This window comes from Panthera leo, chromosome F2 (assembly GCF_018350215.1).
Source record: "Panthera leo isolate Ple1 chromosome F2, P.leo_Ple1_pat1.1, whole genome shotgun sequence".
Classification (NCBI taxonomy): domain Eukaryota; kingdom Metazoa; phylum Chordata; class Mammalia; order Carnivora; family Felidae; genus Panthera; species Panthera leo.
Genome location: NC_056695.1, coordinates 57,125,852 through 57,151,420, shown reverse-complemented (window position 1 = coordinate 57,151,420; position 25,569 = coordinate 57,125,852). Strand labels below are relative to the sequence as shown.

The 25,569-nt window shown below is 34.3% G+C and overlaps 1 protein-coding gene across 3 annotated transcripts in view; it reads left to right on the top strand.

Moving 5' to 3' along the window:
* The window catches only part of CSMD3 (CUB and Sushi multiple domains 3), a 1,240,952-nt gene that overhangs the window by 821,830 nt on the left and 393,553 nt on the right, over nucleotides 1–25,569 (top strand). For all 3 annotated transcript variants that reach the window (XM_042923788.1, XM_042923787.1, XM_042923786.1), the window contains 4 exons: nucleotides 2,964–3,102; nucleotides 11,093–11,280; nucleotides 16,214–16,402; nucleotides 25,144–25,260. In XM_042923788.1, the coding sequence (XP_042779722.1) occupies nucleotides 2,964–3,102; nucleotides 11,093–11,280; nucleotides 16,214–16,402; nucleotides 25,144–25,260 (633 nt within the window). The remainder of the gene's footprint in view (nucleotides 1–2,963; nucleotides 3,103–11,092; nucleotides 11,281–16,213; nucleotides 16,403–25,143; nucleotides 25,261–25,569) is intronic.

Sequence of the window (25,569 nt, the reverse complement as noted above, 5' to 3'; positions counted from 1 at the left end):
GCCACCTGCCTGCTAGTCACTATGATCATGAGGCTGGTCCTGACTGATCTGCACTGAGCACCTGTCTCTCTCTCGCGTTTCACGCCTTCTCGGGGAGTCTCTTCCCATACTTTTGGAATAATAATTTTGGGGAGTTTCAACCCTATGTGTAAGAGAGACAGGCTGCTTCGGAACATGTCATAAGTTAACTAGAAGACATACCTTTTAACAGGGTCATCATTCAGAAAATTCCTTTCAGGGAGCTGACAGTAACCACATTTTTATGTTACTCCTTTGCTTTAAAGCCCTCTCCTAACTGCCTCCCTCATACTTTGGAGAGAGGGACCAGCTAAAATGCTTCTGAGTATTTTACTTTTTAATCCTTTATGGCCCATTACTCAATTGTTAATTTTATGACTGATTGCCTCTTTTAACGATGATTATACTGAAGTGCACAAATCCTTGCCTAAAACAATATGAGTCCATGACATATTTAGGATTTCTGTCAGAAATTCTCCATAATTCTAGGACCTTCTCTCCCTAAGATACTCTACTCTATCTTTTAAAATATGGTAATTTAAGTGGCTATTATGCACATAATTTTATTTTTGAAATACATAATAACCCTACAGGAAACCTAATTATGAGTCATTGTAACAAAGAGGAGTAAATAATCCTCATGGAAATGGTCTCCTTTGAAAGCTTTTTAGGAAACAAAATTAAATTCTACTAAGGAAGAAAATCTATCTTTTTTAATGTTTATTTTTGAGAGAGAGAGACAGAGCACAAGTGGGAAAAAGGCAGAGAAAGAGAGAGAGAGAGAGAGAGAGAGAGAGGGAGAGAGAGAGACACACACACAGAACCGAAGCAGGCTCCAGGCTGTGAGCTGTCAGCACAGAGCTCGATGCAGGACTCGAACCACAGACCACGAGATCATGACCTGAGCCAAGTTGGACACTTAACCAACTGAGACACCCAGGCACCCCAGAAGAAAATCTAATTTTATCTGAAAGATTTTCTTTTGCATACAAATAACAAATTTTGGCAATTTCACATAAAAATACTTTTCTTAAATGGATATTTATAGTAATGCTGCATTCCTAGGCCAATTTATAAATATTTCCTATTTTCTTTGGGTTGTATCAAATTATTTCAAAAATGAAAACTAGTAAAAATAGTGTCTGGAGCAATAGATTTTAGAAATTTTGTAAGGTAAAACAAAAAGAAATAAGTAAACAACAAAAATACAAACAAATGGGATAAAGTTTAAATGGAACTATTTAAGAGAAAATAAAAATATAACCTAGTAAGTATTTGGGAATGCTCTATAATATGTTGAAAAGCTAATAGTATATATTTGATCTGTTTTCTTTCTGAATATTTTTTAGTAATTCAAATACTCTTTCCTCCATTTTTTGTTTTCTGTGTGTATGTCCTGAAGGTATGGAGTAGGTTAAGGTAGCTGGGCTGCAAAGTAAAGTAGAGAAGTTGAATGTAGGCTAGAGAGCATAAAGAAAAGCTAGATGGGCAGGACCTTATGTGTCAACAGGGATGGAAGCCATTGAAGGGTGTGGTCAGATTTGAGGTTTAAAAACACCACTCTGGTTATAGCATAGAGATTATAGCATAGAGGATAGTTAATGTAGATGAAAAGGCCAGTTAGAAGGGTTATTTATGAGAGTGTACTGCAGAGATGAGATTATGATATGATAATTTTTTTAATGTTTATTTATTTATTTTGAGACAGAGAAACCACAAGCAGGGGAGGGTCAGAGAGAGAGGGAGAGAGAATCCTTGTTGTCAGCACAGAGTTCAATGTGGGGCTCAAAGCCACAAACCCTGAGACCATAACCTCAGCCGAAATCAACAGTTAGTCACCCAACCGACTAAGCCACCCAGGCACCCTGTTATGATAATTGACACTCAAATGGCAGCTATACAGATGAAAAAAACAAGAGATTGAGGATAGGTTGGATATGAGAATAAATGGTAAGGATTAAGGAAAAATTGAAAATGCTTACTTCTAGCTTCCTGGTTTATGCTACTCTGTGGCTGGTGATTTCATTTACCAGTACTGGGAGATATTGGGAGAGGACCAGTTTTGAGGTCCTGTTTTGTAAAAAAAATAAATAAATAAATAACTTGAAAGCACTTTTAATAAGTACTTATTAATAAGATTTAATAAGCCTAGTGAACTTTGAGGAGTTGCTTTTCTATGGACCGGGTTTATTCGTCTCCAAAATGAGGTATTTACCCCAAAAGACCCAATCAGTACCTACTGGAATTACAATGTTATCATTGTGATTTCAATTGTGTATAAATTTACAGAAAAGCAGAAAATTATATACTTGAAATTGTAAACTTAGAGTTTGAATCTGGTGTTAAAGGAAAACGGATGAAAATAGACGTCTAGGGAAGGGGATGGTATAATGAAACTGTAATTTGAAGGATATTATTCTGACAGCTGGACTGAAGCAAGAGAGAAATCAGTGGATGGGAAATCAGGGAAGAGGCAGAATCAATGAAGGCCCAAATTGTAGTAGGGACTCTGGAATAAGCAAGATTAGAGTTTTAGGCAGTGTGTAGCATGAATTAGCAGTATTTGATAATGTAAGTCAGAAAATGAAAGGGAGACAAACTAAAACTAACAATTTACATTGTTTTCAAGCTTTGAACATGAAAATGATGGAGACACAAGCATGTATTTAAAGGATATTGTTAGGACACTTGAGGATATTGAGTTTATCTGACATGCTGAGTGCATAACTATGCCATATTTCAAAAAGTAAACTAATTTTTCTAAGAAAAATAATCATTCAGCAATAGAAGGACCAGATGTAGTTTTACCTTCAAAAAGTTATTAAATAGCATTTACAAAGTACATGCAGAAATTTATTTTAAAAATTATAGTTGCTACTAATAATACTTTCTACAACTTGTTATAAAAGTTCTATTCTTACTTATTCTCCGATTTCATTTTTCAGCTCCATGTGGTGGCCATTTTTCTGCACCCAGTGGATTGATTCTCTCACCAGGATGGCCAGGATACTATAAAGACTCTTTGAACTGTGAGTGGGTGATTGAAGCTGAACCCGGACACTCTATCAAAATTACATTTGAAAGGTCTCTACCAATATTTTTCTACCTTTAAAAAAGTACATGTTATCTAAAACAATAGTCAGCATTATCCATTTTATTTACTAAATCAATGTATAGTTTTATTGTAATAGTTTCTGTGCCTTGAATGCTTCAGATATTTGTCCCTTTTAACCCTTCAGCCTGTTGTCAAGTTGATTTTCTATTTGTTCAATGTTCTATCAGTACTATTGTGATATGAAAGGTGGCCAAATATGGCACACTAAATATGAACATGGGGCCCTTAACTTAATGTGTTTAGCTGTCCTATATATTTTTTTAATTAAAAAAATTGTTTAATCTTTACTTTTGAGAGAGAGACTGAGAGAGACAGAGTGGAGGGCTGAGAGAGAAGGAGACACAGAATCTGAAACAGGCTCTGGGCCCTGAGCTGTCAGCACAGGGCCTGACATGGGGCTCAAACCCACAGACTACGACATCATGACCTGAGTCAAAGTTGGACACTTAACCAACTGAGCCACCCAGGTGCCCCATATTTGTCCTGCATTTTAAAAGGCCTGTGTTTTCTGCTGTATTTCAAAAGGCAAAATTGTTGTAAACACATTTGAATTTATACTGTATTACAGCCTCAGGCACTTAAGCACACTACCCACATCCCTACACCTACAATTCCTTCAAAAACATGACTGTGTCAAATTCATGTGTATTAATGGTTGGCCAGTTGAGGATATTTTTTCCTAAGAAAACTAATCTTACTGATCAAATAATCTATACCATGAAAGACCATATTAACTATTACAAAGTTAAAGAATGAAACTTCAGGTCTTTGCTTGGATCAGTATTCACAAATGGAAATGGACGCATTTATAATAAAATTTCCTAATTTTATTATTGACTCCCCTCATCTTCCAACCCCTTTATTTAACAGAATAAGGGACCAGGGCACCTTGGTGACTCACATGGTTAAATGACTCTTGATTTTGCCTCAGGTCATGATCACAGGGTCTTGGGGTAGAGCCCTGCTAAGATTCTCTCTCCCTCTGCCCCTCCCTGACTAGCCCTTACACTTTCTCTCTCTCTCTGTCTCAATAAAAAATAATAATAATAATAATTTTGAAAAGGTTACCTTTGTAAGCTTTGTAGTCACACGGAAATCATACAAATATATAAATATAGCAGAATTATGCTGATGATTGAATTTTACAAACATAACATGATCCTTCCCTAATTCAAGAGGGTCTCCAGTGAATTAATCTATCCACACTAGTGTTAAAAGTTGAGAAGAAAACAAATTATGTTTGACAGATATTAGTATTAAACATTTCACATGAGACCATCCTACCTGACTATAGCCCACAAACTTTCTTACAACTGTATTAATTTGCTAGGGCTGTCATAACAAGATACCACAGACTAAGTAGTTTAAACAACAGAAATGAATCTCCTCACAGCTGTGGAGGCTGGAAGTCTGAGATCAAGGTGTCAGCAGGATTGTTTCTTCTGAAGTCCTTTGTCCTTGGTTTGTAAATGGCCATCTTCTCCCTGTGTCTTCACATGGTCTTTCCTCAGTGTGTCTGTTTCCTAATTTTCTCTTCTTACAACGATAGTGTTCATATTGGACCACCCATATGATCTCATTTTACCTTAATTATCTCTTTAGAGGAACTTTTTCCAAAGATAGGCACATTCTGAGGTACTAGGGATTAGGACTTCACATATGAATTTTAGGGGGACACAAATCAGCTCATAACAATGACTTACACACTAAAAAAAAAGTTTATATTTAGAGGAGCGCCTGGGTGGCTTGGTCAGTTAAGCATCTGACTCTTAATTTCAGCTCAGGTCATGATCTCACGGTCCTGCGATGAAGTCCTGAGTCAGGCTCTGTACTGGGCCTGGAACCTGCATGGGATTCTCTCTCCTTCTCCTTTTCTTGGCCCCTCTCCTGTTCACTAGCTCTCTCTCTCTCTCTCTCTCTCTCTCTCTCTCAAAATAAAAAGTTTATATTTAGAATACTTTGGCAGAGCTTTTTGTGGTGATGTTGAAACCATATCCTTTATTCAGAGATACAGCTTGCATTGCCATAGCAATTTTAGTGAAAATCATACTATTTATTCAGAATCAAGTCTTTCTCAAATAACAGTGTTCCATGAATGTGGGACCCAAATTAACCAAACTTACTTTATTACACAGATTTTTATTCTGTTTGGAATATACAATATGACATAATAATATTGATCATATCATTGAATAATTTAAAAAATTATATTGATTTCCTAAGAATTCACTTTCTCTACCTCCCAGCTGACTCAAATTATAGATGACTTTAAAAATAGCTTATATTCATTATTTTATATTCAAGTCTTAAACACTATATAAGCATAATACTATCACTAGAAAATTAGTTTAGGTTTTATTAACACAAAGTGCATTATTCCATTGAAAAGCATCCCCTGGTTTACTAGTGTGAGTCATTAACCATCATTAAATAAATAAATAACATCTGATATCTTTCAGCCCTAAGTAGGCTGAGTTGCCAACTCGAGAAGCAGATTGCAACGCGATGCTTATAATTCAGAGCACCACACTTGTGACTTTTGATTTTGTACTTTTGTTTGAAGACACATTTTCTCTGTCCAAAGTTTTTAACATGTATGTTGTATCCCTCCCAATAGGCAGTTACATGGGCCTCTTTGCTGCTTGCCTATCTTGTGTAGATATCTTCAGAATTCTCTAAAGTGAACTCATGTATATTACAGCCTATATTCTATTTTTTTAAATGTTTATTTACTTTTGAGAGAGAGAGACGGTGTGAGTGGGGCAGAGGCAGAGAGAAAGGGAGACACAGAATCTGAAGCAGGCTCCAGGCTCTGAGCTGCCAGCATGGAGCTTCAAGTGGGGCTCGAACTCACGGACTGTGAGATCATGACCTGAGCCAAAGTCGGATGCTTAATCGACTGAGCCACCCACAGCCTATATTCTAAATTAGACTATCCCAGACTTAACTTCCTGGTAAAAAACTCTTTTCAGCTTATAAGCTGTAATACCAGTTAAATAGACAAAAACCCAATTTAATTTTGGTAAATATAGTTACTTAACACTTTTTACTCTGCCTCTTTCTTATTCAATTATCTGCTTACTGAGACACAAATCCTTTAAGTTAGGCTGTAAGCAGGCATTAGCCTGAAAAGTGATTGTCATTGCTAGGATTTGTGCACAGCAACAATGGACAATGCTGTAGGGGAAACAGAACAGGCCTTGGTGAGAAATGATTCCTAGAGCCCAAAAATCTTCCCTTGAGTACCCCTGAGTAAGTCTTATCAACTGTGCCTCTTTTCTTGGTCCCTAAATCACACTTTGAAGTAAATTTTAAACCTCCTAGCTCCTTCACCTCCTTGATATCAATGTCTGTGTGTAATATAATACACATACACACACATATACAAATATATGTATATATATGCACGTATGTAATTCCTTGTTAATTAGCTCAAACATTGAATGAATTAAGAGTTAGAAATGCTTTAAGAATTTATTGATGTTATTTTCACTATTTTAGAATAGACAGGGTGTAGCTGTATCAGTATATTGCTTTTGAATTTTACTTTTTTAAAAGAATTTTACTTTATAGTTGTGTAAAGTTATATAAAGTTATATAAAACTGAAATATTCATTTGGCAGCTTGAGTCCTCTATCTACCCTTCCTTCCTGCACACACACATATACACACACACAAGCCCATTAGATTCTTGAGTTGGAGCTATTTGAAAGGAAAATTATTTAAATATCTTCCTCCATTTCTTCCTTTCTGAAGCTCCTTTAATGGTATAAGATTTTGCTCTAGGGTTATCCGTAGTCATTCTGCTTGGTCATAAGACTGGTTTCTTTAAAATAATCCACATCTTGGGGTGCCTGGGTGGCTCAATCGGTTAAGCGTCTGACTTCCACTCAGGTCATGATCTCACGGCTCATGGGTTTGAGCCCTGTGTGGCGCTCTGTGCTGACAGCTCAGAGCCTGGAGCCTGTTTCGGATTCTGTGTCTCCCTCTCTTCTGCCCCTCCCCTGCTCATGCTCTGTCTCTGTCTCCTTCAAAAATAAGTAAACATTAAAAAAAAAAAAAACTAAACTAAAAAAATCCACATCTTAAGTAGCTGTCAGATGGTAAGGAGTGGGTCAGTAGTGAAGCAGTGAGCAAGTGACTTCATCGAGTTAAAAAATAAATGAGAAGTTTATTCATTAAGTGAGAGGCATAAAATAGTCACCTTGAAATCAGAAATATGTACATCTATCCCTTCCTTGTTTACTGACCCTAGAATATCTTGGTGCTTCATTTTCCCCATAAGATTGTTTTGAGAAACAAGATATCATCTCTGAGGTAGCAAACAAGAATTACATTCTTGAAAAAGCGAATTCCCTTCTGATTTCCAACCAAGCTATTGTAAGAACATTGGTTGCAGTGTGCATGGGTGGCTCAGTCAGTTGGGCGTCCAACTACGGCTCAGGTCATGATCTCACAGTTTGTGGGTTCGAGCCCCGCGTCAGGCTCTGTGCTGACAGCTTCAATCCGAAGCTGGAGCCTGCTTCGGATTCTGTTTCTCTCCTCCTTTCTCTGCCCCTCTCATGCTCATGCTCTGTCTCTCTCTGTCTCTCAATAATAAAAAAATGTTAAAAACAAATTTGAAAAAAGAGAACACTGGTTGCAAACTCTTTAATAGTTTTTGTCATTCTGAGAATACTTTTCATAGAATTTGGTTCCAAAGAATGAAATGTATTTATTACTGAGTTATGTCATTTGCTTTCTAATACCTAGGAATAACTTAAGTTAATTTGGTTCGAATGAAAATTTAACCAAATACTATGATGAAGATGGTGGCATGGCTATTTTCCTATATTCTCAAATGTAGTAATTGTTTAGATTTAATTTATAGGAAAAAAGAAAGAACTAAAATATTATAAATCTATTAGCCGTTAGTTGGCTTCTTGAAATTATCTCAAGTACCTTAAGTCAATGAAATCTTAGGAAATCAAATTGTCTATCAAGTACAAAACAAAACAGTAATGCCAAGTAACATACGTGGTTTTCTAACTGTTTATCTCTTCTTAACATAGCCAAACAGTTTGCAAGTCTCATTTTCAGATCTGCAGAGGATTTTTGCTTTGTTTCTTCCAACAGTTTGTAAATTTTCTCAATATTTGCCAGCTTCTAAATGAACTCGTTTCCTGTTTATTAATCATCCTAAGTCTGTCTTTCTATCCCTTTTCTTGTCTTCAACTTCTAGACCACAGCCATCAGTATCAGTCTTCCAGACAGCAACTGTTTTTTTTATTATTATTATTATTTTTAAATTAATGAGGACTATTTCAATTTGGTCAGAATGGGTTTGGATTACATCAAGAATGTTTTTAAAAGACAACAAAAATTGAGTAAGATAAGGTTGATTTCATTTTGAATATCATCTAGTGGTTCCATAACATTTGTTTATGAATAACACTAACTTTAATGTCATAAACAAATGAACGCTAGATTGAGACAATTTATGAGCAATGTGTACAACTATCTTGAAACACAAAATGAAAAAAATTCAAATTATTGTGTAACCCTAATTCATTTCCCTGATTATTGTAATGTATTTTTATAATTCCTTGAGGCGAATCTGTGACGATTTTCTTTTTAAGGATTCATTCCTACTGAACATTGTTCTCTATATCACCAGTTAATGCTGCTATTCTATTAAGACTTGTCTCTTTAGGTTTCAATTCAGAGTAATCTCTGACTCTTCTGTGCATTTTAATTTGGTTATCATCAGCTGACTAGCTATCGAAATGAAACTCCAGTTTTAATACTGCAATAGACTGACTACAAAACAACCAAATAATGAATTCACAATGTACCATTGTCTGATCATTTACTTAAAGGACATAGTGTGTTCCTATATATTTCCTATTCTAAATTGTATTATTGGAAAAGCTATTTTTAGACCAATGCAATATATTCCATATTGCAAAATAAAGACTAAGATAAGCTTATGAAATTCATTCACTTTACTAAGTATATTGCTTAACAGGATATAAAAATGGTACAGATGGAAAAATATTTTAATTGCACTTCTTAACTAGTATTGAATTGTACACTTAATTTTTACTACTTATATGCTGTATTTGTAATTGTATTTTATAATGAAATAAAGTTTCTGGTTTTTAGATTTTCCATTCAGTTGTTTGGACCAGGTTTTGAGTTTTCTTTTGTTATTTGAAGAATAATGTAGTTTAATTTTGTAATACTGGAAAAGGCTGGCAAGTGTATAGTAAAGTAATCTTTTGAAAGTTGATGGACATTGTAACTAAAAATTATTTTTAAGAGTGTACTGGAGACAACTAGTTACCAAAAATGCATTGGAAGATACATTTTAATTTTTTTAAGTTTATTTATTTATTTTTGAGAGAGACAGAGAGAGAGAGAGAGGGAGCGCGCAAGTGTTCAAACAGGGGAGGGGCAGAGAGAGAGAATCCCAAGCAGGCTCCATGCTAACATCACAGAGCCAGATGCATGGCTCGAACTCATGAACTGTGAGGCAATGACCCGAGCCAAAACCAAGAGCCACCCAGGTGCCACTGAGCCACCCAAGGTTCATGGTAAACACTAAAGTATCTAAGTGTATTGAATGCTTTGTATAAAATTGGTAACAACCATAGAGTAAAGAAAGATATTTTTGTCTTTCAAATATATTAATTCTTTCATTTATCCAATAAATATTTGAGTGCCTGCCATATGCAAAGCATTGGCAAATACAGACACCGTTTGACCTTGTGGAACATATAGACTCTTAAAGGAGACACCTATTAAACAAGCAAACACAACCATGATTGGTATCACAAAAGCTGCAATAAAATGAAGCAATACAGTAGGGAAACTAACCTACACTGATATCAGGGAAAGGCTGCTTCTGGACGTATTCAAGCTGAAAACTGGAGGATATGTAGGAATACATTGGTAGAAAAAGAAATTCCTGGGCTGCAGGATCATCAGGGACAAGGCAATAAGTTGCTCAATTTTCCATGATTCCAAGTAAAGTTTTTCCACGGCTAAGATTTCTGATTTCCAATTCAGAATGTTGTACAATCTTGAAGTGCGGGAATGAACACAAAATGTTATTTTGTTGATAGTATTTATGCATGTTAAAATATTGTTGATCTGTGTTGATTGCAATTTATAAAAATTACGTCTTCTAAAAGAATTGAAAATGATAACAGTAACAACCACCAGAAATCTAAAAATACAACTGACCAGCTTTTCATGGCTTAGTATAGTCATTAGGGAGAGAGAGACTTAGGTTTGAACCATGTAAGTTCTGCAGGCCTCAGTTTTGTTACCTGCAAAATGAGTATAATAAGGGCTCACTTACTGGGTTAGTTTGAGGCTTGGAGAGATGAATGTAGATAAAATATTTAGCAAGAGCCTCAAGCACTTAGTGAACATCAACTGCATCATCGTTATTGTCATTACCTACTTATAATTAGAACCATTATTTTGAAATAAAAAAAAACCCTATTTTTAATGGACAAAATAGACTTGTCAAAAAAAGGACCACTCTAATAAAGCAGAAGTCGGATTTGAAATCTATATACAATTGCTCTAAGAATCTGATTATTTGATTGAAGATAAATATAAATCACATAGTTTTCCATGAAATAAGGAAGATAAAAGAAAAGCAACTCCCGAAATATGTGTGGTCAATGAAAAGGTCATTTATTTACTGAGGATATTCCACAATATTTGAAAGAAATCTTACTTATGAACAACAGATGTATGCACATACCTCTTTCAGGATAATTTCCCATAAGATGAAGAGCTTCAGATGAGGTCTTAAGTGATATATGATATGAGATAAGCTAAAGAAAAGTATAACACAAAAATGGTAAAACGTTTAAATAGTCATTTAAATAGCAATCTAAATTATTGTTTTCCTTATAGTGGTATTCTAATAAAAATATTTCTACGTGTGTCTCTTAATCTCAGATTTCAGACTGAACTGAATTATGATGTTCTGGAAGTGCATGATGGGCCAAATCTGCTGTCACCCTTACTTGGATCTTATAATGGTACGCAGGTGCCCCAGTTTCTATTCAGTAGCAGTAATTTCATATACCTTCTATTTACAACAGACAACAGCCGTTCTAACAACGGTTTCAAGATTCATTATGAAAGTAAGTAATGCCAAAATATATTTTGATTTCCCTATTTTGTTTCCCCTACGTTTGTATTACCATCGTATTACTAAAAGAGCTACAAGATTTATTAAGAAAATACAATTAAGGCTTCCTTTGAAGAGAATGCTAATGGTTTACAAGATAATAATGTGTTTTCATAAATTTTACAGATTTTTCAACAATATCTACCTAACATTATTATGAAAGGAAATACTGACAGATTGTCAGAAGTATCAAATAACAAATTTTAAAAAATGAGTTTCTGTACTAGTAATTTGTGCACAATTTTAGTGGTGCATAATAGTAATAAATGTCAATCTAGGATGTATATGAACATTGACAAATTTTTTAGCATGTGCTTCATATCATTCTTTTAATTTTACCTACATTAATTGCACACATTTTCCATTTAAAATATTCAACTTTATTATTTTGTATAAAATATTGAAAAGTATATTAACATCAGAAAGTCTAGTACATACACATATATTCAAATATGGCTAACATAACCGCTCAAAGACCGCATATTAAAACAAGCTGTAAGTCACAGTGTTGAAATAAGCTTGTAATAATCCCACGTACAGTCTTATTTAAAACATCTAAAATACATCTGATATTTAAAAATAATTTGATCCTGGTATATACATAGAAACAAACTTTTTTTAATTTACAAACATGTGGCATATTTATACATATGTGGGTGTATTGCATATGATGTATACATGTAAACTCATCTATGCGTGCATTTTCATCTCAGGGTACATCACTGTGTATCTGCATATGAAAAGCAGTTTTGGTGAAATGGTTCTAATAGCACATTTAAAGGGTTATTGCAAGATATCTTTATATCAAGTGCAGATAGGTATTATTTCACTTATTTTTATATTCAAGTCTCCAATACCCCCTTCCCTCTCAAGAAAAATGCCTGCATTTGAAATTTATATCTTTATTTTCTATATTGGGTGTCTTTTTGGTAGACCTGGTTAATTGACTCATGGGCATTTAAAACCATAACCAATATATATTCATTGCTTTTTAAAATATTATATTTTCCATAACATTTTTAAATTATATTAACTTCTCTTTATTTAGAGTTTTATGGCATGGAGTTATATTTCTTAGATATTGTTATAAAGTGTAATAAGAGGGTTAACACATACTTATAAATTAAAATGAACTGAAGGATCTTAATTGAGATTTTTAGTTTAACATATATGTGTTAAAATTGAGTTGGAGTCGTTTTTTGCAATCTATTTCAAAATTCTTACTAGCAATTCATTTTTATCAATATGTTACAAATGGGCAGGCACCTTTTCCGTTGATCTGTTGCTATATTCTATACCTAACAAATCACGTTCAATCCCACCGCAACCCAGGTGTGTGGTCTCTATCACATGTCAGATACAGGAAAATTTTTAACATTAAATAAAATTACACATGCAAAGTGTGATTATAATAGCTAGCATGCAATTAGTCCTCAGTGAATGGTAGCTCTTATATTTTTTCTTTGAAAACTAATCCGATGCGGAATTAAAATGAGATGTCAAGCTCTAGTGTATTCTTTTGCTATAAAAGAAATTATTCGCCAACACTTGTTAAAGACAGTAGAGCAGACTTTTATTACAATGGGGTTTCATATTAAGGGAGAGAGATTGAGCTCAGCTCTGACTACAAGTGGGAATTTCTAGTCATGGAGCAAAGTGGGGACCAGTGGATCGGAATTGCTAAGAGGAACCATTAGAGTTAGGGGAAATCTGGCTAAACACATTAGACAGGGTTTTTGCTAAAGGCAAGCCAGAGTGAAAAGATATCGAGAGTGGGGAATAAGGAATTTGATCAGATAGCCTTATCTTGGAGGAGGATTTTCAATAAACTGACCCAGCAGGATTTCTGCTAAAACTGGACTAAATGGGCCACTGGTGAGACCTAGTCAAAAGGGTTCAGTGGAGCTGGACTAAAGTTTGGTCAAGGCAGAGCATCTTTGTCAGTCAGAAAATCTGTCACCCACAAGCTCTTGGTAACATAATCAAAGTTACTATTGGAGGCTAGTGACTAAAAAGACAGGGTGGAGGCTGAGACCTAGAGAGGCTGAGATTGATAAAAGACCTACTGGATGTTGGCTTTGGTCAAATCTGGCAGCAGGCAGTAATGTTCAATTTAAATTGGTTTACAAGAAATCACTTCCTCTCATTTTTTATTCTATTTAGTGTTGTGGTTTAATTACTACTATGAAATAATCTCTAACATCACAAGCCCTTTCGTTTCAGGAACACAAACAAGCAAAGATCTATTTTTGTTGTTGTTACTTAATAAGTTTGCCAGCTGCAGGTAACCAGCTATTTTTTTTTTTAATGAACCATTTAAAACCTCCAAAATCAGTAGAATGAAATTTGATTATTACACTAATTAAAACTATAAGAACATATTTGGTGTTTGGTGAATTTCTTTTTTTAAACTATATCCATTATAAAGGAAAACTTGATTTTCCCAGGAGACCAAAATTCGATGTATTATTTGCAGTACTAAAATTGCTTGCACTCCAGATTTTCATTTGACTCCCTCTGCTAGGGCACTATTTACTCAACTCTCTTTAAAAACAAGGAGATTGCAAAAACTGTACAAACAAAATAAGATTTATAGTTTTCAGAACACATTAAAAATTAGAATAATAACAACATGGAATAGAATTTAGGAACATAACCCATTTTGTGTTTCGGTAGTTTTCCCCCCTGCCTCCCAATAAACACTTCTGCTTATTATGTTGTATTTCTTTAAATATAAATATAATTGAGTCTTCTTGGATGTGTAAATAATATATAAAACAATACAATTATAAATGGATACAGAACAAATTTATAGACACAGATACCCATCTCCAAAGACATATTTTTATATGCATGTATACATATTTTTTTTCAACTGTGGAGAATGGAAGACATCTAAGAGAATATATTGTTTAAAGAACAGTTGTTACATTTAAAGTCAATACGTATGAGAAAGGTAGAGAAATCAAAACATTTCCACTGCTTTGATCTATTTGCTTGTCAATCAATTATGAAATATCTCTTTAGACTTATCCTTTGAGTGCTAGATATATGCAGTACGGTAAGGGACATAAAAGAAATGCAAGATCTTACTGTATCCATCAATTGGAGAGACAAGAAGGACAAATTAAATGATTAACCTTTACTGACCTCTACTCCAAATAATCTGAAACCATTAAAATCACTTTGGGATCATTACATTTGCTTGTTTTTTGCTTTTACCATGATTTACATTGTATGTGACTTCTTCAAGCACACATTTCCCTGATTTCTTAAGACTTCACTACAACATAGGAGTTTTGGATAAAGGAAAGTTACAGAATGAGCCAGAGCATTAGAAGATCATGACTTGAAGGAGAGGGCATCTGAGCTTGTCTGGTAAAAATTGAGAAGATTTTATAAATGAAGGGGATGACTGAGGGTGTTTGTGGTATTGAAATAAAATAGAAAACTAGTGAGGAAACTTAACCTGACTGGGAGGAAAGATGACTACTGAGAGATAATGAAAACTGCAAATAGTAGAGTTCAGTTCGGAAGTCTTGAATGTCAGGGTGATGACTGAACTTGGTGTCATAAACATATGGTACAAAAGCAAAGAAATAGCATATTTTTGGATACATATGTCCAAAATTATATCCCAAATGGACTGGAGGTGGAGGATACTGAAAGAGAGGCCAGGGATTATGGTTTGTCCTACATAATTGAAGTGATGCAGGCCTGGGGTAGGGTAAGAGAAGTAATAAATGACATTATGCTTTTCAACGAGGATGGATTTCAGATACATTTTGTGGAGGAAAAACAAAACTGTGAGAAGGAGTCAAAGGTGAATGAGGGTTTCAAAGCCTTGGGTGCCTAGAAGACAAATGGTCACATGGAGAAGAGGAACATAGCAGGTTAAAGTAATTGTGTTAAAGATAAAATTTTTGTTATTTTTAAATTTCTCATTAAAAACAATAGCATTGAAATGAAATGAATATGTTTGATAAATATATTTAAAAAGTATAATCGATCTCTTTAAAAAGTGAACTCCTATGTTTTTTGAATCTATTTTAAATACTTCATTTTAAAGTTGGGTAGCTAATACAAGTAAACCGTTTCTCTTGTGAATGTGATTTAATCAGACACAATTTGAAAATGCTAATTATTGTATTATTGAAGTATCAAAACAACAGTTATTCATTGTCTAAGTCTTTCATTTAGGAACAAAAAGGTAATTATTTATTTTACCTTATACCTCAGTTTTCAACTCTGGGCATTTTTGCATCCCAGGGAACATTTGGCAATACCTGGAGACATTTTTGGTTGTCATGACTGGAGAAGGTAGAGGCCAGGAATGCTGCTAAACATACTGCAGAGCACAGGACAGCCCCACAGTAAAGTCATTCAATCTAAAAACGTAACAGGGCCAAGGTTGGGAAACCATGTCTTATTAAGGGAAAAGCATTGTCATGGTAGGATGTCAATTAGGCATTATAAGTCACAAGGGAGATTATCGTTTGGAGACACCAAGTGCACTACAGGCTGTTGAAACCCTGACAAGGAGCCACCAGAGCAGTTGTACTGCTATTACAAAGGTACTTGTGTTCACACTTTCATTTATCGCTATAGATTTATATCTATAGAATTTATGACATTATAAATTTTGATAGGTAACTGTACAGTTTCATCAGGTTCTCATAGAACCAAATGATCTGAATGTGGACTTTGTGGACAGAAAATGTCAGAAGAAATTTGCTAAACAAATTGCTGATTGTTTAACTAAAGTAATGGGCACATTCATTTATTTGTGAAAATCGTAACTCACAATTGTTTGAGAAATAAGAATCAATTTTGGCAAATCCAAATCCATCAAACTTACTCTTTGTCATATTCCCTTTGTCTCCTAGGTGTTACAGTGAACACTTATTCTTGCCTGGACCCCGGCATTCCTGTACATGGCCGTCGCTATGGTCATGATTTCTCCATCGGTTCTACTGTTTCATTTAGTTGTGATCCAGGATATAGGCTGAGCCATGAAGAGCCTCTTCTATGTGAAAAAAACCACTGGTGGAGTCATCCACTCCCAACCTGTGATGGTAAGAATTAATTCAGTATGCAAAATAAGCTAACTTATAAACAAAAAAGAAATCAATATAGTATTTATAAAATGTGAGACTTAATACAACTACAAATATTTCATATTTTAAAAAGATAATCTTGAAATTTGGTAATTATATGTTACCAGACCATTAATACAGAAAATAAAGAATGCATTATATGTCAACTATACTTCAAAAAGAAAAAAAAACAATAAATATTGATAACCAGCCAAACTAACCCTATGCCTAATGATGACATATATATGTTCAAAATATGCTGAGATAACCAGTTTAAGTGCATACTGTGTTCATCAACCTTCGACAAAGAGCTTTGAAAAATGTCAGATTGGTATTAATGAATGCACTGAAGGGAGAGAACATTACCTCCCACCTTGGAAAGCAACATGGGCTAGTTCAAATTCTATCTAGTTAGCACTATGACAATGTACCCTGACTCTCCTGTGGTGACAAATTTCTGGTTATGATGAGTGTTTTTCCAGTGTCTTTACCTCTTCTTTGTTTCCATGTAGAATAAGTCAGAAATGCTTCATTTTTCAGAAAATGTATGTGAAAATACAGTGGAGGAAACTGCTTCCCTAAGATTGAGAAGTGTTTTCATACCTCCTTTCTCAAAAAGCACACACAATGTAAATCTATGCATTATTTGGTCCTGGGCTTTAATTTTATTTGTAACACTATTTCTGTACTTATTCTTGTTCAAGGTGGAAGATCACATTTGTCATTTTATGATTAATTTTTCAAGTACTTTCAGTACCATCATTTTTCAGTAACAGCTTTAAGCCAATTTGTTTTTATAACAAGATTTAAAGGAATCCTCAGCACATCTTCCTTGTATTTGGCACAATGCTATTTATTATAGTCAGCATTCTTCTGATTGTAAGTGACAGATCCCAACTGAAACTGATGTTAAAAAATAAAAGCAGAATTTGTTTTTTATTCAAATCTTAGAAAAGGCAGGATTGGTGTACCTCTTAAAGATAATTATAAGTGTGAATTCAAACCTTTACAAGGCTCTATCCATTTTCTACCTGGGCTTTTCTCTGTGCCTTGACATAATACTCTTTAATTATAGCCAGTCTTATCTACATGAGGGTTTAGTGGTGGAAAATACACTCTTAGAAGCATAGAAACTTATAGTCACATATTTCCAGTATCAGACAAGAATGAAAGTTCTTCCTTGTTCCAATGAGAAAAATCCAAGGGAATATTTCTGATCAGTCCATACCTGGACCAGTTACTATAGTAAAGGAGAAGGGCCCATTATCATTGGCCTTGTCCAGGACATTTATCCATCGGTTTCTATGGTTGAGACAAAAGATAGTGGTGTAAAGGTACTGTTTGCCACGCCCTGATAAAGCCATATGGTTGACATGAGTAAGTTCACCAAGATAAAAAGGTATGGAGGTAATGTCAGAAGAAGCAGGAGTATAAAAATAACGCCCCAGTATACCAACATGCTGAAGTTTTATTAATAATAAAAGTGAATAGATCTAGAGTAACACAGACCCTCATCATCTCTTGCCAGTGCAACTACAATCAACCTTACATCAGAGCATTTTTGTCAATCTAACTTCCCTCCTTCACACTGGGATTATTTTATATTATACCCATGTCAAAAATACTTAATGGCTTTCTGTTGCTTATGGATTAAAGTTCAAGTTACTAATCATGGAATTTATGATCCTTAACCATGTGGACTCTGTCCTTTTCAGTTTCTGTCTCCTTCCTGCATCCTTACAAGGCATCAATTTTTTGAAAGATCAGATCTTGTCCCTTTGAACCTCCATCTAGATCTGTCCTATGTTATATTCCTATTTAATACTGAGCATAACTTGACATGGGCTCAATTTATTCCTTTTTATCAATGTCTGAGTTTTGTATAAAGCAACTACTTAATTTTTCATTAACTGGAACTGAACTCAACACCCTATTATCTAGTATACTGACCTGATTATTTCTTACCTCCAACCTAAACATTTTCCCCAGAAGAAACTAATCCAAATTTCCTAGGATAAAGGGAGGAAATGTGAATAAATAGAATTCCCTTCCCTCATCCAAGAATGTAACCTTGTTTGGCCTTGATTACCTGGATACTCAAGGTACAGAATGCTTCACTCTCACACAGATCATCTCTTGTGATGATGGACTCTTTCACAGTCCATAGTTAACTGATTCACAAAGCAAACTAGACAATTATGATTGGTTGTAATAATGATGACAGCTAACATTTATTGACGGTTCACTATGTGCTGGTACTGCTACATTATAAATAATACTAATACTAATACTGATACTAATACTAATACTATATATATTAACTCATTTTATCTTCAAAATAACTATAAACTGAATGATATTATGGTCACCACCTCACAGGTGAGAAAATTAAGGCAAACAAAGATGAAGTATTTTGCCCTGTGTCAGACAGAGTCAGGACTGAAACTCAGGTAGCCTAGATTCAGATCCTATATGTAAGTCCGCTATTATACTGGCCCCTGCCCACATTCTCCATAATAGTAAAGTAGTAAAATCCTTTAAAATGGAAGCACAATTATACATTTGGCATTCTTTCCTCCGTGATGCCACATATTTATTTTAAGAATTTTGTATAGCTATTTAAATAGTGCACTACTTGGAATATGTGACTAGAAAATGATACATTATCCTTTTTACTATCAATTCTTTTCAAATGGAAAGAGTACTTTGAATTCAGGTCTCTTTTCTGTATACATAGGTTTCTGAGTAAAAACTGATCCTTTTTAAATTTATCTTGTTTCATTGTTGACCAAGGAAATTTAAACCTCAAGTCAGAAATGGCTCAATTAGATTCTGTGCTATTTTGACAATTTGATACCTTATCTTTCACCAGAGTACCACCTGTATTGCCACTTATACTTTTCTCTATAGTACTATCCATTCTCTAATACCTTTATGTGTTTACCATTCACTTTTCTACCAGAATGGCAGTTTTATATAGCAGGAACTTTGTTAAGTTTACTACTATGCCCTTAGTGCCAAGAGCAGCTCCTGTCACACAGTTGAGACTCCATTAATTCGTGTTGAATGAAAAGAATGAATGAAATATACTTCCTAACCTTTGAGGAATACTTAACTATGTTTTGATTTTGCATATATATTTTCCACCCTTTTCCTCCATCCACATTTTCCCCCCTTACACTGGAAAGTCCTAGACTTCTCCTAAGCTGTGTCAAAATCTTAGTAAGTTTTTAAAGGTTATTGACTTATGCTTTCTGTGGATAAGGCATCTGGGCAAAATCTCAACTTTTCTTGGACCCTGTCGTTCTTTATTTGCTATGGCATTTTTTGTTGTTGTTGTTAACTTATAACCACTTTTTGATTCACTAAATCAATATTCATTAATTTTACTGTGTAGGCACTAAAGAAATATTGTTGTTCATGGAAAAACACTGTCTATATTCTTGAGCTACTGGAGGAGATAACAGCTATACTCATTTTCTTATTTTCCTTATTATATTCTTGAGATCAAGAACCATACATTCTTCTTGTTTCTTTAACATATATTTTTAAAAGACATCTTCTGACATAACAGAAATTCTATTCACACACACACACACACACACACACACACACACACACCCACACAGTTTTTACTAGCTACATTATTGGATCTCACTCTCGAATATCTCTACAGTGTTTTTCATAGAACTGTGATTTGAATGGCTCTGGAGAAGGTCAGACAAGAAAAGCTAGGATAGCATTCTACTTTGACCAAAAAGTGTCAAAAGTAGTGTGTATGTCAAAAGTCACAGCTAGGTGGTATTTTCTATGTAGTTGGGACAGAAGATTGTCAGGAGTATTAGGGGTAAATTTGAGGTCATATGCCTGGTATGACTCAACCCTTTAGGAACTAAATATTGTTAATTAAGATAGCTACCTATATGATAAATAGTTGGGTGGGCCATATGTTCTGAATTGCTTAACACAAGACTTATTTTCACCTTTTGTCTTGGCACCGCAATTTCACCCTCATATTATCCCATTTTGTTTTACAAACACTATAGCTATCTTATTGGGGGGGGGGGTGGGGGTGGTGGTTAGATACTAGAGAGATTATACAATTAGCTCAGGATCACCCAGGGCATAGAGGCAGAACACACAATTGAACTGAGTGTACTTAAACTCATAATCTCCCTTATTTCTTCCATATTATTAAAATATTAAATTTAAATGTTCCATATAATTAAAAGGTTTGAGTACATAGGCTAAACTAGCAAAAGAGTATATGGATTGATGTTTAGTATCCAAGAGTTCAAGATAAGCAAATATGCATGGTACTTAAGTAAAAAGAATTTCTGATATGGGTTTACAGTTCAAATTGGGGAAACCTGGAAATAGAAGAAAACAAATTCCAGATTAAAAAGAAACAAACAAAAAAATCATAATGGGATATGTATTAGGTGGTTATTTCTGTGTTCCATTGTAATATTCAAAATGTTTTAATGGATCTCAGTCTAGAAATTGTCTGCTCGAGTTAGACAATTGAATGCTTGCCGGGTATATATCACAACAAAGAGCAAGGTGTAATTTTACAGGTCTGGGCAATAACATTCAAGGGCTTGGCTTTTGAGGAGACTTTACTATTTTAAAACTCTGATACTTATCATGTGACAAAAGTAGTAATCATATGTGGCAAAAATCAGAGAGGGAAAAAGGAAACAACTACTAGCCAAGATCATTGTATGTCTGGCTAATTGCCCTCAACTCATATTTTGGGCTATCATTGTGACCTTGCTGTGCTACTAATCTCTGTCCTTTTATATGCTTATCCTTGCCAGCTGTTTGCTCTAATATAAAGTAACTGGGTATTATGTACCCATGTACATTTTATCATTCCCTAATTTCTCTGCCATGTTTCACTTGATATACAATTTGTCTATCTCCCATTCACAAGAACATAGAAACCTATTATGTCTGTTACAAAAGTATTTGCATCCCTAAAGACATATGGCATCCATCAGCAAGGTTGATGGGATAAACTAGAATTTCTTTAGAAGAGGTGACCTACAAAAACAGATAAGAGATCCATGACATCCTTTTTGGACACTCTAATTCTAATGAAGTTTACCTTACAAATCACCATGTGTTCTCTCAAACTGAATTTAAAAAATATTACTGGAGCAACTTTCTCAATGCTCTGTGTATCACTGTATCTTTTTATAATATATTTGAGTTCCATTTTCTATCTCAAAGTAAAATAAAATCACATGTAAGATTTACCTACTTTCATTCATCTTACAATTTTAGTCTTGTCATGAGCGATTCTAATGGGCTGATTTCCTCTTATACTTTCTTAGCATTCTAATAGGACGGGGACTTTTTAGAGAAGCAAACATCATCAGATTGACAGGATATTCTGTAATAAATTAACCACTTATAAAATTAATCCAACTCAACCTGCATTAGCATGTATCACTATGCATTATATCAATGCATGTGTCGTTAATTTCTTGTGATTGTTCAAAAAACCAATAATACAAAGCAAATACAATTCCAAATATTTGCAATGTAAAATAATCTCATTTAGAAAGATGAAGGATTTCATTAGGTTGATGAAAATGATGCTGTGGCTGCTGCTGATGGAAGACTGTTTCAATTACAGATAAAAACCATTGACAAATGAGAATTCATAAGATATAAATCAATTAAAGACAAGAATACTGACACACTTAGGTTTTAGGAGCTTTCAAAAGAGAGTGATTTGAATATGAAAGGATTGAAATGAATCTCTGAGAAAATGAAAAATATACTTGAATAGTTTTTATATAGATTGATCATTTGAGGGGAATGCTACAAATTAAACATAGGTGAAGGACATCATAGCTTGCTATAATTGTTATTATTTTTTTTTGGTAGAAAAAACTTGTGAAAGCAAATCAATACTTGATTCAAGAGTCTGCTTAAGTGGTGCCTAGGTGGCTCAGTCAGTTAAGCATCCCACTCTTGGTTCTTCTCAGGTCATGATCTCCTTGTTCATATGTTCAAGCCCTGCATGGGGCTCTGCTAGGGGTTTGCTCTCTCTGCCCCTCCCCTGCTTTCTTGCTTACTGTCTCTCAAAATAAAGAAACACTTAAAAAAGAAAGAAAGAAAATGTATTGGTCTGCGAAATGCAAAAGTTAAAAAAAAAAGAGTTGGCTTAAGATCACAGACTCTGGAACAAGACTGCTGGAGTTCCTCCGTACTTGCTTTTCATCTGTAAATTGGGAATAATTACAGCACTTTCCTCATTGGGTTGATATGGGGATTAATGGAGTTAATAAAAATAAAAGTCTTCAGAATAGTACCTGTCACATTGGAAGTTCATTGTGAGTGGTAGTTTTTCTCTTGTTAAAAACTAGTGATCAGTTGCAATTTTATCCTAGGTTTTACAATATAAAATAAAGTATGCATTTTCATAGTTTTCATATTTTTAGTTTCATCTTTCAGAAAAAAAGACCTAAATCACACTCTTTGTCCATAATATACCATGAAATTCTATTTTTAAGTCCGTTCCTTTCGAGGTCTTTATCTACTACTAATATTTTCAAATAACAGAAATCTCCCCTGTGTCATAAAAATGCACTCTATGTTTATCATCTGGTTATAATCAAAGTAATAATATAAATGGTCATTAGTAGTATATTAGTTATGCACCATTCTTCCTAAATATATTCATGTGTTTATGTTTCTCTAACTTTATTCACTTATCTGCAGAAAGTCCCTTTAATGGTCTGTCTTCAACATAGATGTGGTAGGTGTAACTGACAGAAAATTGTCAAGAAATCCTCCAAGTACAGAAAGGAGATTTGACAAAGTAGCATTATTCCAAAGAATGCTGATGTATAGAGGGCTTTCTGTCTACAACTTGTACACATGCTGGTTACACAGACATGCACAGGAGCACATGTCTGATGTACTGAATAAAAATTTCACATCTCTTTTTTTTGTGGTTAATTTACAAATTAATTTAACTCTCTTAATTTTGATTCTCTGTTCACTAAGTGTTACTCTAGCTGTATGAAAGGTAGTCCTTTCACATCATAGAGCACCTTCATTCGTCACATTTCAGTCAACAAATTCACACCATGTTGCATTTATTCATTCATTCATTCATTCATTCCAGCTCTCACAATAGTGAAAAAAGGAAATATAGTGTATTAAGAATAAATGGACATATGTAAAAATAATCTAGGGAAAAAAATAAACAGTCCTCTGTCAAGAAGTAGAAAGCATATGCATTACAAGGAAAGTAAAAACAGGTCAACTTAGCACCACCATTATCAGCAGGATACAGTGGAAATTGTATACTTAGCTCTTAAATTGATCACAAAAACGCAATGGACCTGTTTTAAAAATTGAAAGGAAATTTGAGAGGTTCAGTAATAATAGTTGCCAATGAAGTCCTATGCAGGCTCTAAACAGGAGCCTAAGGTAACAAACTGTGCATATTATTGCAATGTATTGATAATAAATGGAATTGAAAGCATGGGTTTATTTTGGTTTCAGGGAGGCAATCTATAGGACAACTTCAAGAGAGGCACTTGAAAAGATCTTCGTTTACTCCTGGGTGGAGTAAAAGAAATAATAAAGGAGAAGTAGAAATGGATATTAGTTTATATACATATGTAAATGATTATATATATATGTATGTGTACACACACACACACACACACACACACACACACACACAAACACACACCTATATTGAAGCCTGCATGCTTAAACACTTACAGGAATTGCAGACAACTTATTTCTAGTCAGGTCAGTGTAGAATAGTAGCCAACATTGCCTCAACTCTTCTGAGCATCATTACTTGGAGGAAATCATGGAAAACCATAAGGCCAAACTCCCCTTTTTGTGTTCCAGGGAAGTTAAAGAAGGATCAGAGCAGACAAGGCCATATGTTGCATTCACAGCCCCTATTTCCTTTGCCACGTCCAGGAGAGCTGGCATCTCCACCTGGAATTTTTAATACTGATAAAACTATCTGGTATACCATAACCACTGATGGTTGTTGTTTGTGGTAGAAGGCATCCTAAACTACAATTTGTTCTAAAAAAATGAATCACATTTTAATTTATTGGACCTTAGCTCATAAACATGTATTTATTTTTAATACCTTAAAATATTTGCTTAAAAGCTATAGCTTCTCAAAAGTTCCAGTTTCTTCATGACACTTCCTGGAGAAAGGCAGAAGTGCAGAAGCAGCCTTCAAAATTTCTGCAGCTTTGCTCATTGTTTTAAAAAGAATTATATGAAGAATGACACATACCCCTTTAGGAATCTAAAATAAATGATTTTGCATAATTAACAATTCATTTTCTTAAAGCTTAATAAAAGAGGGGCTGCTAAACAATTAATTACTCATGTTTAATTTATGACCAATTTATGCAAATGTTACTTGTAATTAGAAATGTATAAGATAAGTATGTACTTCAAATTCAAATGGGGGAAGATGAGCTACGTTATCTTGAGGCTAATTCCCAGAGGCTATTACATACCTTTTTCTTCTCCAGGGCTGTGTGGATGAAACTATTTCCTAGCATTGGAAGAGGTTTTTTACACACTCCTGTTATTACCGAGAAGTAGCTTAAGCAAAGAAAATCAGATTCATTCTATTTCAAGCGAGGAGAGATTTGTTCAGCCTCTGCCTCTCTAACTATGACTGATCATATGACTGTATTTCTTTGTATTTTCAGCATTATGTGGAGGAGATGTTAGAGGGCCTAGTGGAACAATATTATCACCTGGTTACCCGGAATTTTATCCAAATTCTCTGAATTGTACGTGGACTGTTGATGTAACTCATGGAAAAGGTAATTTGCCTCATGCAATGATAATTGGACTATCTTCTGAATTCTCATTGCATCTATTTTTGTTTCATTGTCCTTTACAATGTCATTTTGCATGAGCAAAAACAGATCAGTACTAAAATATGCTAACACAAAATTCAATCTGAGTAACCGGAGCAGAGGATTATATTTACTTTTCCATAGTATTAAATACACTTATGTTTTTACCAGAAGGGTAATGTAAGAGATATTTATTTTCTTTTGGTATATTAAACTAATGTTATTGGGAATTTTCATGTCAACAAAATCTCCGACATGATGGCTTTTGTCTCT